This window comes from Chroicocephalus ridibundus, chromosome 1 (genome assembly GCF_963924245.1).
Source record: "Chroicocephalus ridibundus chromosome 1, bChrRid1.1, whole genome shotgun sequence".
In the NCBI taxonomy this organism is placed as follows: domain Eukaryota; kingdom Metazoa; phylum Chordata; class Aves; order Charadriiformes; family Laridae; genus Chroicocephalus; species Chroicocephalus ridibundus.
This window is the reverse complement of record NC_086284.1, coordinates 140,043,200-140,060,151: the sequence shown is the minus strand read 5'-3', so window position 1 is coordinate 140,060,151 and position 16,952 is coordinate 140,043,200. Positions and strand designations below refer to the sequence as shown.

Genomic DNA, 16,952 nt, shown 5'->3' with positions numbered 1-16,952 from the left:
GTCTCACTTTTCGATCAACTCAGGCACAGCTAGAAGCTGCACGGGCTCATTGCAGAGCACTTAAAAATTGTTCCCAAGAAACCAACCTCATTTGTTGTTTGCAACAGCTTTTGCGGGTGAGTACCCAGAGCTCAGGTATCGTCTATGCAGCACAGGCCTGGATGCAAATTTTATGTTACCCTGACATGTTACAACCACTGTCACAGAGAATTTTTGTTATACATAATGAAGTAGCATTTATCTGGCAAAGTATTTATTCTGTATCATTCTGTTACTGCACTCTGTACAATGGCATATGGGCATTTTCAGCAAAGAATGATCTGCTGTTATCTTACAATCCTTTTCAACATTATTAAAATTAGAGTGCTGACCAGTAAGATACAGGTGATGATTTCTTTAATGATACGTCAGTACTCAAAACTGTATCAGTTATAGTCATTTAGAAAAACACAGCTATGAACTGCTTTGGGCTGGAGAACACTCATGAAAAATCTAAATATCAGTGCATATCTTCACATAGAGAAAAATTTATATAGAAAATGAGCACAGGGAGAGGAAACTTACTTCTTCTTCCTCCAGTCCAGTTAGATCCCAGAAGTAACTCAATCTCATCTGTAAACGCTTCCATTGTTCAAGGAACATAGTAGCTTCAAAAAAAAAACCAAACAAACAAACAATTCTAAAATTATAAATCCAATGTGCTATGGTGAATTTTTGCGTTACTTATGAGCCCCAACTGATATTTGAATCCCATTATGCTAGGCCCTTTATAAATAAGCACTAAGAAACAGCCCGAGGCCAAATTTTAAAGGAAAAATACAAGCAAAGCATGGAAGCAATAATTACTGTCCTTTTACAAATAAAATACAGAAAGATACAATGTGGATCGCCCAAAGGCAATGGTAAATTCTTGTCAGAGACTGGAACTGAACCCATATCTGCTGATATCCACCCCAAGAACATCATCTTTCTTAATTTACCATGAGTCATTCCATAATTCATGAGTACAAAGCATATAATGAAACAAAATCTAGGTCTAGATATTAACCTGTAATACTCTAATCGGCCAAAGAGATTTTGCTGTTTCAGTGTTTCTTATCAGTCAGAAACATGTGAAGAAGATAGGTGTACCCTGCTAATGAAACAAATCGTTGATACCTGTATGTAAACTAAATCCCTCAGTAATATGTAGAAAATAATGTTATTTGAAATATAATATAGTGGTATAATTGAATGCTTTTGTCCTGCATAGACACGGTGATTTTGTTCTGAAGGACTGGCCAGTAGTAGTTCAGTCTCCTGCTTTTCCTTTTTCGTTACATATGAAGGAGCAGATGTTGTACTGTTGTTTCGTATTTACAGTCTCCTGACCTTCCTCTCATAATTGCTCTTTCCTGTAGATAGCCCTTTGCCTAGCTGCTTGATTTATGGACTTACGGATTTATTAGAAATAGCACTTAGTACTCTTCTTGACTTGTGGAAACCTATTTTCAGATGACTACACCAATACTAAACCAACTAAACCCACGCAGTATACCAATAAAACCTATACCTAGGTGGTATACCTATGCGCCCAACTGTGGGCACTGTTCTCCATTTTCTTATGCTTCACTTCACCTTTTCAGTTGGTGAAAAGGACATTGCAAAAACATTGTTAGATCACAGCAGTATTTATATCACTTTGAACATCTTGTAGATAGCTCCACAAGACCCACAACAGTAGAGAATTAGATTCAGCTTTCTTTTGACTGCTTGGTGTGAGCTGTAAGATAACACTGGGAAAAATTAGACTACTATTAAAACAACCTGACTCTTACAAGACAGAATACATTTCAACAGTTAGCTGCAAATGTTTTCTGCACAGGTATCCTCCCATAATGTAAGAAATAAATATCATTTAAACACAGGACTGTCAGTACACTGAAAGTAAATCCAGACATTAAACAATTAAATTGCTATCTCTGCTCCTCCCTTACAGAGGAGAGGACTTATAAAAGCTATATTTAGCATGTTTTGAAAACTCTAGAGTTTTTAGATATCCTAAATGTAAAAACATTTGATTATTTTATAGGGTGCTATTACTCATTCCCTTTTTTCCTTTTGTTTCAAAAAGTCAGTTCCACATTTAGATCTGTAAGAACTTTTGTGGCTAGATGCAGTTGCTTTTCTGAAATCAGCAAGTTTGCACTGACTTACACTAGCAGAAAAACAGTCCCATTATATTTAGCTGTCCTTCTAATGAACACATCTGACAGCTGAAATTCAGCATCCCAGAACACCAGTGACATTAAGCACAATTAGCCAGGCACTACTCCATTATTTTGTGAATATAGTCATTTGCAAACAGTACTGCTGGAATCACAAAAATACTTTATAAGGCATCAAGATCAGCTAGTAAAAGCATGATTCCTTTCAAGATACTAACCATAGTAAGTCATCTTCCTTTTACAGAATGGGAGAAGGCAAGCAGGATGAAAAATTTCTTGTGCGCAACACCATCGTGAAATGAAGGTGGCTCAAATTACCATACTTTGCTCTTTTTTTACAATTGTAAGTCATAAGACATGCCAATTTCCATTTCACTATACTATAGCCTACGAAAAACCATTTAGGCAACATTTACTCAAGATACTGTGAGGCAAGCTGATTAAGTTTGTGAATGAGATCTGTCATTCAGCAGAATGAGCTCTAGATACAGTCTCCTAGTAGTATGGCACCAAAAACTGGTGTAATCTAATACTTAATAGACAAGCTGGGCAGAATTACTAAAGGATACTTTATTTCACTTTCTTGTTCTTTTTATATGACGGCTGTATTTTTTTGCACTGACAAGCTCAGTTATCATTGTCCCCAGAACAGACTTTTCCAATCGGTGTGAAACATTTTTTGGAGGGGGCATACAGCTCAGAAAGAATTTTGTTATTTTTGCATGCCTTTTTTTTTAAAGCAATACATATGGAACTTTTTGTTCCTTTCTGTTACTTTACAGATTCTACTAATTTATCTTAGTGCAAGGATATATCAACATTTTGCTTTGCACATTGCATTACTGATACTAAAATACAATTGTTTTGGATGAGGCTGCGTGGAAATGGTAATTTTCATGGATGTAAGTTTAGAGTAAAGATTCTCTGTCAGGAAAATACTATTTACCTATGATAGAGTAAATGAATTCTCATTCATACACATGCTGTCCAAACAGCTACACCGACACTTGCACAAGGCAGTGTATGACATGCTTCACGGCAGCAAGTAAACTGTGACACCTCATCTGCCAGACTACTCTGTAATTGGCAGCAATCTGAAGTAGGAAAGTAAGTCATTGTGAGAGTCTATAAATTCATCATCTTTTGCCATTTCTGTCAGTCATAGGGCTTACATATTCTTTAACTTCTGCTGAAGGGTTTCTAGGAACTGCTAAACAAGAACTTATTACTTCCATGACCTGTTCTGTCTGCAAGTTCCTAAAAAACCCTATGTTATCCATAACCAACACCAAGCTACCAATCAGTTATTTCCAAAAAAAGCTGTAAAATTTAATGAGGTTGCAAAGTATAACACACTGATTGCTAAGGGATGGCTATAATACAATAATATATTTGCTTAATTTCATAAAAATAATGAAAATTTCATTTTGTGAACAACGAATAGGGAAATAAAAAAAACCTCCAAAATTTCCAGTAGCAATAACACCTTTAACTGTGACAATAATAAAGACCCAGAGTGAATGAAGGCATAACACCAGCAATAATACAGGCAAGCACAGTACATACACTTTTCAGGGCAGAGGTGAGGCCAGAAACAATAAGAATAATATTACAATGCATTCATTAGTGTTTATGAAGTGTTTTGATATCCTCAGAGAGACAGAGTATATTTGCTATTAAAGAAAACCAAGCTTGTTTAAATTGAATACTTTAGAACATATTATAATTAAAATGGTAATAGTCCCATTGTTCTTGGAATCCCATAAAGTTTTGATAAAATTATGTGACTAAGTTGTCCCACATGGAAGCGCACTCTGTGCTTAAATTAAACCCTTTCAGCTGCCTGCACTGTACCAATCCCCAAACACATACTGGCCCCAAGTGCAGAAGATGTTAAAGGGACTTGCCATGGATAGAAAATTAAGAAAAATGAAGAAAAACATGGCAAAGATTAGAAGTGCCATTAAACAAGACAGTAGAGGGAGAAAGGACACATTTTTCTTCCCTGAACTACCCAACTCCCCTGCATTTATTCCAAAGCTTGCTGTTGACAGTGGAAAGCCTTGTAATACTGCTTTCTCAAGTCTCGGCACAGACAGCCCCTTACTGGCCCTCTGAGGCCTGACAGCTTCATAAAGCCATAGGTATATCACATTCAATCTAATAGCACTTTATTATATGTAAGGCTACTATATTCTACTACTGTACATCACAGCTTTCATTTCTGTCAGGAGCCCAAAGATCAAACAACACTGTTAACATTCAAAGAAATACTCACCCCAGAGAGCCATAAAGATGGAGAAAAAGACTGTGGCGGGGTTGTCAAATAGGTGGCTAGCTTGAGCTGTAGCACAAGCAGAGCTGAGGTTCCAGTAATCACAGAACTTGTCACATAGGGGGCACATGGTGAAGGCATTGCGTTGGTCGCACATTTCTTTACTACGAACGACAAGTGCACAAATTCTTAGAGACTATGACTCAGCAAAGGGCGATGCACAGCAGTGATATCAAGCAGCACATCATAGCCATTGCAAGCTATTTGCAACATACGCGGCTTGCACTTGCAGGGAACAGGAGCTGTGTGTCTCTTCCCGGCACATTTCCATGTGCTGGAACATTAAAATATTTAGAGGCAACTTACCAAAAGAAAAACAATGCAACACAGTAACCAATCTAATCATTACACTGCATTAATGAACTAGTGAAGACTGCATCACTGAAGACTGAGGTTAACCACGCTAAAAGGAAATAATTAAAACACAGTCAACGTGGAATTTTCCATCTCTGCACTCAGTGACGTGATTTGATTCAGATCAGATTTAAATTAATGAAAAAGAATTCTGAAGTGGCTGTAAAGGGAGTTCTGTGCCCTTGACAAAACACACATTTATAACATGGTGGCACAAAAATCCATGTCAAATACCATGCTACTTTGTGTATCAGGACTGGCCATGTAAGTATGCATAAAAGCCAGAACCAGCACCTAGGCACGTTGGTTGGTCTGTGTCACAGACAGAATAACACCATTTGCAAGATATGCTACGTTTTGGTGTAAACTGACGTACGTGTACTGAATTTAAAAGCCTTCCACCAGCCAAGAGTCTCATTCTTAGCAAGGATGTCATATTTCACAACATTTACTTTCCAATTCACCTCTACCCTGCATTTTATTTTGTAGGGTACTTATAAAAGCAACGGGTGTTTTCCCAACATACAACTTTAACACCAATTCTGGTCTGTACCACCATCTGCCATAGGTTTTTGGCTAAGTTTTTCAAGTGTGAACAGTTATTTTAGGCACCTATGCTGATATGTTTTAAGGGTGTTCAGATATCGTGCACACAGTGATTTCAGGAAATCAGATACCTTTACATTTCAGGGTTCTCAAGTTTGCCTGCTGAATATGGATGTGGCATTCTTGGTCTCCAAAGCTCCTTGTTTTTCTAGTACAGAGTCCTACCCTAATTTTCAAAAAGAAAAAAAAAATAGAAAAAAAGCCCCCTCCTCCTCCCAGAATTAAATCTTATAAAAATGAGAAAGCTTCCACTTCTGCCTCATATATTCAGATGTTAAATTGTATTTCCTTTCCCTCAGTTTAAAGCAGTTGTTAAGCTGTCCTCTGGAAAACATGAGATAAGAGACTTTCTTACAGATTTTAAAATCTTTACTTTAAAGTTTTTATTTTAAGTTTTACTCTTATTTTCCATGTATTTGAGTCGGTATCTAAAAAACTTCTTAAAATCATTATCCCTTTAACAAGCCAAACCTTACTTGACAGTTCTGAGTATGCTTTCAGTTTTTTCATAAGGTTTGTATATGAAAGACCTTCATACCTGCACAGTCTTACTCAAGTGAACTAAGTAGTGCAAAGCTCTAGTGTCCTTGCCAGGATTGTGAGCTAAGGAAAGACTTGCAACATCACTTCATTGATAGCTGGCATATTGTCATTGCGATTGTTCCTATATTGACTATTAAATAGCATTTTTTCTATGACTTCAAATGAAAAAAAAAACCCACAAAAAAACCTATTCCAACTGTAGTATCAATATGTTTAATATTATATAATTTGAAAGGCATACAGCTGTTTCCAGCTATCATATCGTTAAAGTAATGCTCTCATCTATTTCAAAAGGCAGTAGAGGGTGCTGCAGATACATCTTAGCAATAAATCTCACTTAAGTTTAAATGTTTGCACAAGCTTTCCCACAGACAAGCACAGACCATCAAGATTCAACCTGACCAAGCTAAGAAAACAAACCCTGACTCAGACGTGTTGTTATTCATCATTTACCTATCAGTAATAATGTCCTACTGCAGTGATCCACTTTAAAAGTTGCCAATTCATTTGAGAGAATGCAGGAGCTAACACAACGAGTGTTACCAGTAGTACTAGTAATCCAATATCCTGTCTCCACCAGAAGTCAGACACAGATAGCACAGAGGTAGTGTCTTTTTTTTTTTTTTTCCCCACTGAGAAGCAGAGATTAACATCACTGTGTTAATTTGGCAGTTTTTCTTTATTACAACAGTCTCAGCACACACAGCACAAAACAACATTTTTTTGCAACTGTCAGAAAGGAGAATACTGTGGTTACCAAATACGCTAAATCTGCTAACTACTGTTCATCTTACTTGTGCAAATAGCCTATTTTACTAAGAGGAGCAAAGTAATCCAAGAGTACTGGAGAGTGTATTTGCATTAACTTCAGTGAGTTCTGCAAGATGTCTTTCTGGATAAGCATAGAGATATGTGCATCCATAAAAAGCAAATGGATGTTGTAAAAAAGAACTTACAACAGTGCAGTAGACTCATTGAACATTTCTGTTTCAGGAGCTGCAATACTTAACAGTCAGATAAAACTGTGTCATTCAAATGTCTTACTTAATGCATGTGTATTTCTAATTCTCACAGGGTTGTTAATGATACATCACTGCTCTTCAGCTACGGTAAAAGCAATTATTCTCACTAAGAATTATGAACAAAAAGCACAGTCTTACAAGTAACAAATTATTGATCCCAGAGAAGCTTACCTAGGAATGTCACTCTCGATGGTTATACATCCATAAAGAAATACAATAATCCCGACTACTGAAGAGGGAATGAGGAATTCTGTATATAAACCCAGCCATGCAAAATAAAGTCCTATCTTTTCTCCAAAATACTTTCTGAAAAAGAAAAGAGAAAAAAAAGGCATGTGTCAAGGGTATAATTTTCAAATGTGTTCTACAGCTTCTTAACAATCCCTGAAAATTAAGATACCGATTGTCAAAGACATGGATGAAAATCCTGAGTATCTTGAAGTCAGATCTGCTAAATGAAGGGGGTGATTTGGGCAGATTGCAGTTCTCCGTTTCGAGAAGTTAAAGTCAGTCTTCTATCATTATAATACATACTTAATATCTGCTCAGGAAAGACTGCATCTTTTGCATCTCTTAATTTAAGTCATCAAAATATCTCTAATATATAGCAGAATTTCAATCAAATGTTTTGCAGAAAACATTGGAAAGGATTCGGCTCTTCAAAACAATATCTAGATAAACCATCATTCTTTGCCTTTGTAGTTCTCCTGAACCCAACTGGTAAAAGTCATGGAAATTACATCTATGGGAACATACTGACAATATCCTCTGATATCGTAAAAGACTAGTAATCTTAGATTTCTGTTAAACCAGGAAGGTTTACTTGCACACTTAGCACTGGACTTTCAGAAAGAATAAATATTTTTGACAAATTAACAGTCTCTGGACAGCTGGTTTGAAAAAACAGTTTCTGTTCTGAGGAACAGTTCATTGTAGATCTTGATAAATATGTGCTAGTACTCAGCCCAACATCTTCATGAATCACACTGCAAGAAGTAAACTAAACATAGATGAAACTCACTGATCATCCCAAAGTACTGTTAGGAGTGATTACAAGTAATGCAAAACAGCAAGAGCTTCAAAGAGCTCAAGACTTCCAAAGCGCTCAAGACCTCACCATCATTAAAATGAGACTAAATTTAGATAAAACACAACACGGCTAGAAACATTTCACAAGCCAGAGAATAAGATGGAGGAATGCTGGACAGAAAGAAGCTATACAGAAAGCACCCAGGGCATGACATTGCTGTGGTGGTAGAAAGAACAAAAAGAATTTCAAGTTAACATTAACATGCCTAATAAAAGAAAGACTAGACTTGTTCCTCATAAATACCAATCACAATCCCCCTTTGAGACTGATTTTGAACTCACTCACACTAGGTTTTACCCAAGGTTTTACCCTAGCTTAGCACCCCAGATTTAAACTATTCCTAATGAAGATGGTTAAACGAAATTTTTGGAGACCCAGGATTTCTTTTAACAGATATAATTCTATTCTGACATAATGTTATGACAAAGCTCTATGTCTGCAGAGTTGAGGTCAAGTCCTTTCAGCAGCATAAGCAAAATGGACTTTTCTACTCCAGAAACTAGGTCTCAGGGCCAGGTTGTTCCTGCCGTAGGAGAGACAGGGGCAGGAGCGCAACCAAGGCACAGAGCCATGGAACAACGAGACAAGCCTCCACAGTCAAGTTTCCAGGTCAGATGAAAGGAGTAAGGATTTTTTTTTAATTTATTTACAGTGTTGGGTTTTTTTATTACTGCAGTTCCTGATGCTGTTCTACAGCATCACAGCTGCAGCTAACTTCACATTCCTAGGCTCTCACGTAGGAAAGCAGGCAGTACAGTCATGCCTATTTCAGTGTTGCTTTACCTGAGTGTCTATATTTGATTATGTCTAACTAACCTCGCTTGTCCTTAGGAAGGTCGCGTGCAATCATAAAAGGGAAAACAAGAACAAAAGTACTTTAAGGTGATACACAGACAACATTATCTTCAATATAAAGGGATGGCATAACTTGGAGAACCAGCACAAAAGCAAGGGAAATTTCAGGATTCTTCTGGGAAAGGCGCACGGCCCCTACACCTGACATTCGCCAGGCTGTCATAAGCAACAGGCTGTACGAAGTATCAAACAACACGAGTGGAATCATGACAGAGTGACTCGAATGGCAATAACTTAATTCGCTGTGTAATTCTCTTTCATTTCAGAAAGACAACTTGCACGAGTCAGAATAGGAATACTATTTGCAGTAACCAGTCTTTAAACAACATATATCAGCTTAGTAACTCTACACTCACACGACAGCATACATTTTAAGCACCTTGGGACAACGTATTAACACTTTTGCAGAGAATATAAGGAAATAAGATATAGAGTAGTTTATAATATTATAAACTTAAATATTCACATTGTAAATATAATATGAATACTGTGGGACTACCCCGTAACCTGGCACATGCCAGGTAATTCTGGAGGTAATTTTTAGGAGACAGTTTTTCTTTATTTTCACATTCATTGTTTTTTGAATATTTTTTGAATATGAAGTAAGGGAGGAAGTACTTGATTAAAATATAGAAAGAATCAGATGGTCTATAGCTTTTTTTCAAGCCTCCTATGTGAGTCAATACACATCAGCAATGGCCTGGGAGCAGAGCGGTACACAGGGAGACTCAATTTGCTCTCAAGTTTCCTCCTGATTGGGAAGTGACGTGCCTTGCATTTGACAGTAAGGTAAACTTCACTGAACACATCCTAACAACATGGAACAAGAAGGAGGACAGGGGGATTATTCTGATTATCTGTCTTCTCACTCCTTCCTTATTTGTAGAGCTAGGCAACATGCACAGCTAGTACAGCGCTCCCAAGATGTCAACGCAGGCATGAAAAATAGTCCACAATCTGAGCTGTTTTAAACTGTCTATTGTTTTGACAAAAGGCCACAAATTAGCACAGACAGTATTCAAATCCCACAAGCGTTAAAGACCAGCTGACCAGGGTCAACGAAGTTGAAGCTTATGCCTCATGAGGTTTCCTCTAGAATTTTTAAGCCTTCCAGTGATAAATGTGATCTGTGACCTATAAAGCTAAGGGTTTCTATTTGCATCCCTGCCAAGAGAAAGTGAGAAGAGCTCAAAAATGTCCTGGCAGTATGGGAAAAAGCAGTTGCCAAGAGGAAAACTGCACAATGTTCTGTGGCTCAACTGTTTTGAAAAAGAAAAATAATTAGGACTGCTGTGCCCAAGCTCAGTCCACCAATGTGCCAGAAAGTGAAATAATCGAAGGAGAAGCAATGACAGTGTTTGGAAGCATGATGACAAGTTTAAATCTGAGTTTATCAAGCTAGCAAAACACAGGACGTGGACATGCTCCTTCCTTTTTGACATGTCCAAAGACATGTTCTCCCATTACTCTGAAAAGGAGCCCAGCCTCTGCAAACACCTGTGACCACCTGTGACATGTACTGCAGCCACAGCTAGATTAGTGATTTTTGGCTAAGACCTTAAGAATACCATGGGGTGGGTTCCTTTCCAGAACCCCCCTAAAAATCTCTTAGGAAAGGCACACTAGCATAGTTTTACAAGGTTTGAAAGCATTCCACCCCTACTCAAGTCAATAGTTTCATGCTAGCAAATCGCAATGCTATTTCACTTTGAAAGCAGGATGATAATTTTCCTAAAATGTGGACATACTAGCCCCTCTATATTTTCATACAAAAAGGAAATAAATTATAATGGTGAATAAGAGGAAAGAAATGTGTTCTTCAAGGGTAGAGTAAGATGTACGTCAAGAAAAGGAATTTTTACAAGTTTTTGTATATTTACACCAAGAACTTGGCATCTTCTCTCATTTACATTGGGATAAAAGCAGTCTTACTTTATTATACTCAAGGAATTACTCGTGATTTATGGTGGCATGGAAAAATAGAATTGAGACAAGAGGTTCTCCCTACCTCAGTAGCTAACTCACATCCGCTTCACATATATCCAGACAAAGCTAAAGACTAATCCTTTCCAAAGTATGCTCACAGATGGTCTGCTGCAAAGTCACACAAAAAAAGTATGCCCTCTGCAATACCTTAGCTGTATTCTAATGTAAAGAAATAACTGTAACTTACACAAATGCAAAAAGGACAGCAGTTCTCATCCAAAGCAAGGGGTAAATGGCTTTGATAAAAAATGTGTACTCCTCCTATCAGAAAGAGCAGCCAAGCATTTTGTTATGCGTGTTGTTAAAGTCTAAGGCGAAATTTTGTACTTTTCACTTTGGAAGACTTTTTGAATGCTGGGTAAATGGCCACCTACCAGGCACTAAGTTCTAATCAGTAAGAATCATGTCTCTAAGGAAAGATTTGGTCAAATCATCCATAACTTCTTCAGAAGCTGAACAAAAGTCACAGTTTCTCATAACTTCACAAGATGAAGTAAATGATCAGAAACTGCGTTAAAAAACAACATCAAAAAACACCTGCAGAAAGTATATTCCCTCTCATGGCAGAGTTAGAATCAGAAGTACTGGGAAGGCCTCAGTGTAAATGTTTACTCAATACCCTTCGCTTCACCAGTATAACACTGGAACCAGACATCTGCAATGCACTTCTGTCTCTCTGGTTGCCAAACCAACATCAAAAAGAATAACTGACAATTAAATTCTATGCTTGCACATTGGTCACAGTGCTTCCAATGCCAAGTTGTGCAATTTATAAACCGACTAAGATTTGGGGAAGGGAGGAGAAAGAAAAAAGGAAAAAAAAGCCATTAGTTTTTGACTCTGTGAAAACAAGTGTGGGATACCTGGAATGTGAATAAAGCATGTGGTGCATGACACACTCTGGAAAGAACTCTGGAGTTGTTCAGGAACAAAGTTAAAAATGCAATGAAAAGACGCCATGGACACTGAGTCACCTAACTGGGAAATCTGTTCAAAACTCTTCAGTTTTTTCATTTCCATACACCATTCTAGGCCAGCTGTTATTTCGCGTTTGCCACAAATCCCCATGGTGGAATCCACTGCCCCTATGGTGGTGGAATTGTTTCTATGCAATAGTTTCTATGCAAAACTGAACTGATTTACAGCTATTTATTGTGTAGGCTTTCCCCTGTGAAAATGGTAAAACGTGGTAAAACATTACTTATGCCTTCAAAATAAACCTATTTGCACAGATTGTGGACAAAATTCTGGTATTTCTACAGTCAGAAGAAAGGACAAGCAGTCCTCTCAAAGTATATTTTCATGTTGGAACATCTCTACCACCAGAACTAGTTTAAAAACTGCTGAAGTATAGAGAAATTCTCAGTCACTATACCAAATCAGGAACAGGCCATAACATCTATTTATACCCCACCATTTCTCTCCAGGTAGAGTTGCCTATGTCCAAACTTTTCTGGATTTGTCATTTTTTCTCCACGTGAAAATTTTCTCAGGGCAGGATTCAAACATTTATTACAACCATCTGGGACACCTGGGTAGAATTACTGCTCAGCAGCAGCACTGAGGCTGCTGCGCATCCAGAGATCCTAGAGATTTCTACCATGTTTGTGCCTGACAGCATATACACACATATTCTGTCCAGACAGTCCCAAGAAGAAACTTATCACTGCTAAATCCAGATATACAGCGAGTTCATCAAATAGAGCAATATGGAACCCAAGAAAAGCTCCTGGCAGAAGACAACCCCCCTTGGAACAACTTGACAAGAGACAAAAAAACTTTTTTTATTAAAATTTTAAGAGGAGAAAAAAAACCAACAACGGAATCTCAGCTAAATTACAATGCAGCTGAGTCTGCGTCAGGAAAGAAAAAGTCCATTAGAGCAGCCAACTGGTTCTGCATGCACAAAACAAAGAAAGGAGCCTCTGTCCAAGGCAAGAGCACATGGTTTTCCCTAAACTGGAGATAAAGATCAAGACTGTCCAGTAGACAGTGATTATGAGGGTGTTTGTGAAAACAGTTGATAAGCCAGTGCTAGAACCCTAAATAAAACCCTAAATGCTGAAAGATAGCTCTAACATTCATGTTTGTGTTCACATCTGCCAATGCCACTCATTCACTTCGGAACACTTGGTACCAGATTGGTAAGACCTGGAAACAAGTTCAGAGCAAGAGCCTGTCTTTTGATTTCCATAGAAGACTTCATACTCTGTATTTTCTCTAGCAAGTAATGCACTTCTCTAGCAAATAATCTGCAGTGCTTCTGGTTGAGAGCATTCACCAAGGATGAAAAGAGAAACTACAGATCTGACTGGTTTTGCCTGAAAGTAGAATGAAGCAAGACGCCACAAGAGCCATCCACTTAAGCCCTTTCAGCTAAAGTTCTTGTTTGAAAACATTAGTTAACAAATATTTGCGATCTCCCTCAACGGTACCTGAAATCTGGAGCCAAACCTACCTAAATTATGTATCATATCAGCCATAGATACATTTTCTTCCAAGGCACTGTGAAATATTACTTGTGATCCATTATAGGACACAAAAAAAACACTGTCAAAATATTGCAACTCCTTTGAGAACAAAAATTTTGAAATTCACTTAGATGTAGAACTATGTTTTCCCCTAGACTCTTGGCTCTTAACAAATAAGTATTATTCAACACAATAACAGGGTACTGTTTAGGGAGAAGGTGATGAGTGTGGAGGAAGTGAATATTCAAGTTCTCAAATTCTATTGTATTCAAAAACCTGGGAAAAATATGTAGAATAAAACCCACGGAATTTGTGTATTAAGTGCAATTTAAAATAGCAAAAGATCAAACCTTAGCCTGTAAAGAAAAAAATAGGACAAGCCACTTACTGAGCTTCATGGGTGCACAAACCTTATTGCTTCGATTCCAAGAAATTGTCAGAACACAACTGAAAGGGCATAGTTTGTGGTGATGGATTATAAACTAAAAAAAGCGTTTGTTTACTGACTGTAATACAAAGAACAATAGAAGCATAATAAGTAGACATGTAATGTGACTGAGACAGAAATTAAGGCTGACTACCTACCAATTGTATAAGCAAGCAACATGATGCCGGTTAGTCAGCAGCACTGTAACTGCATTCTCCCCTCTGTTATGGGAGAATGCAAAGCTTCAGTGCTTCTACAGAGCATTTTTTGATTTGTGTATGGCCTTTGTAAAGTGTCCAGGTCCCCATGGTTAAAGAGATCTTTTATGTAGAGCTAGACACAAAGAGAATGCGATTTGCAGGAACATAAAATAATAACACGTGCATAGCACTTTAGGTGCAGTAACAGCAGTCCTTAACCTTATGTAGTATTTGAAAGTATTAAGTGCCTGATTACATGATTCTGTTGATGTCTGGATTTGCCTGTCATGTTCTTCGCCTAAAAGTTCTACGTGTCTGAGACTGCAGTAGCCACAGCAGACCTTACTAAAGAGAGACATTTTGAGCAAGAGTAGTAATGCAGTGTTTGTCCCATCACCTGTAAGAGCTCATGCTTAAGACAACCTATGTACACTCAGTGTCTCTCTTTAGCTTTCTTTACTTTATTCTTTAGCATACTTTATCAACCAAAACTGCCAGTAACCGTCCAAACCTGTAAAATTAAAAATCCACAGTGGGTCGCCTGGCTACATGAGGCTGAGTCAAAAGCAACGCAAATCAGTAGAGGTTACCTATGAGGAAGTGAGTACAGTTTGACTTATAAGCACCTCAGCACACCAAATGACGCTCTACATAAGAAACAAATAATTAATACAGTTATACATATAACATGTCTGCTCATAATAAACTCTACAAGCTCCTACAAACAAGGAGTAACCTATTTAATATGATACAGTGAATCAGACTTTCTTTCAGACTGGCAGGCAGGTTACCAAGTCTTTTTCTTCCTATTTTTTTTAACATCTACTATGACTTGCTTTTCTGGCATTACTTTACTTGCAAATGAGATGCTTGTCCACGATTTTACATTGAACAAATGTGAGGTCACTGATTATTTATCACTTTCCTAACCTTCAGTTTTCACAAGATAATTTGCATGATTTTTATCATCTAATTTAACAGAGTTTGAAGCTCAAATACTGACTTCTTTTCATAAATAACTTTGATTTATAACAACTAATATTTCATGAATGCTTTCTTGCTTTTCAAATTAATACAGCTAAGCCTTACTACAGGGTCTGAATTCATTTCATGTATTTGCTTTAATAAGTAAGTACTTGTAAGTACTTGCACTGTAAGTAATACTACTGTCAGATAGACACCATCTAGTGGCTAATAAACAGATGTGTAATTGACCAATTCCATAAACTTCTATGATGAAGTGATTCGCCTGGTAGGTGAAGGGAGAGCGGTGAAGATTGTCTACCTGGACTCAGTAAGGCCGTTAACACAGTCTCCCATAAGATCCTCATACAGCAGCTGTTGATGTATGGGCTGGATGAGCAGACAGTGAGGTGCATTGAAAACTGTCTGAATGGCTGGGCACAGAGGGTAGTAGTCAGCCGCACAAAGTCTAGTTGGAGGCCAGTGACTCGCAGTGTACTCCAGGGGTCAATACTGGGTTCAGTCCTGTTTAACACCTTCATTAATGATCTGGATGATGGGGCAGAGTGCACCCTTAGCAAGTTTGCAGATGACACAAAACTGGGAGGAGTGGCTAGTATGCCAGAGGGTCGTGCTACCATCCAGAGGGACCACAAGAGGATGGAGAAATGAACTGGCAGGAATATTGTGAATTCAAAAAGGAGAAGGTCAAAGTCCTGCACCTGGGGAAGAAAAATCCCATGCATCAATATTTGCTGGGGGCCACCCAGCTGGAAAGCAGCTTGGCAGAAAAGAACCTGGGGGTCCTGGTGCACACCAGATTGAACATGAGCCAGCAATGTGCCCTTGCTGCAAAGAAGGTGAATGGTATCCTCGGCCACTTTAGGCGAAGTATTGCCAGCAGGTCAAGGGAGGTGATCCTTCCCCTTTATTCAGCACTGGGGAGGGCACACCTGGAGTTCTGTATGCAGTTCTGGGCTCTTCAGTACAGCAGAGACATGGACATACTGGAGAGAGTCTAAAAAAGGGCAACGAAGATGGTTAAGGGACTAAAGCATCTCTCGTATGAGGAAAGGTCGAGAGAGCCAGGAATGTTTAGCCTAGAGAAGAGAAGGCTCAGGGGGATCTTATTAATGTATATCGATACCCAAAGGGAGGACGCAAAGAACATGGAGCCAGGCTCTTTTCTGTGATGCACAGTGACAGGACAAGAGGCAAGGGCTACAAACTGAAACACAGGAGATTCCCTCTGAACATCAGGAAACACCTTTTTACTCTGAAGGTGACAGCACTGGAATAGGTTGACCAGGGAGGCTGTGGAGTCCCCCTCCTTAGAAATATTCAAAAAACATCTAGTCACAATCCTGGGAAACTGGCTCTAGATGGCCCTGTTTGAGCAGGGGTTTGGACCAGATGACCTCCAGAGGTCCCCACCAACCTCAACTATTCTGTGATTGTGTGATCTTTGAGCACTTCAATTGCAACTATTCCACCAAGAAAGTAATACACAACAGCAGTAATCACCTGCTTAAATACTGCATTAAGATGTTCATTTTTCTGCTCTCTGTACTGACTGTGGAAGTTCAGAGATTTCTCATGTTGGAAACCTTTATGCGGGTGTTTTCTGTGGATAATTGTTACATGTTTCCTTGGGCAGTGGAAGAACTCAAAGAAGTTACATGGTTAATCTCGTCACTCACTTGCCCTCTTGGTTTTTTCCACTGTTGGAGACAGGTTACTGGATCAGACAAAGATCTGGTCTGCTCTAATATAACTTTTGCACACAGACAGATAGGATCCTCATACAAAGCATCTTAATATTGGGGTATACCTTTAAACCAGATGACAAGGGTTGGTCTTAACCCCTGGTCAGTGCTCAAGGAGTCAGAAAAG

General features: G+C 38.4%; 1 protein-coding gene across 1 annotated transcript in view; it reads right to left on the bottom strand.

Annotated features, from left to right (window-relative positions):
- ANO2 (anoctamin 2) overlaps positions 1–16,952 on the bottom strand; it is a 191,298-nt gene that overhangs the window by 106,584 nt on the left and 67,762 nt on the right. Inside the window, exons 11-13 of the mRNA XM_063322738.1 lie at positions 7,239–7,373; positions 4,486–4,646; positions 565–647 (exon numbers count right to left, since the gene is read on the bottom strand). Of these exons, the coding sequence (XP_063178808.1) occupies positions 565–647; positions 4,486–4,646; positions 7,239–7,373 (379 nt within the window). The remainder of the gene's footprint in view (positions 1–564; positions 648–4,485; positions 4,647–7,238; positions 7,374–16,952) is intronic.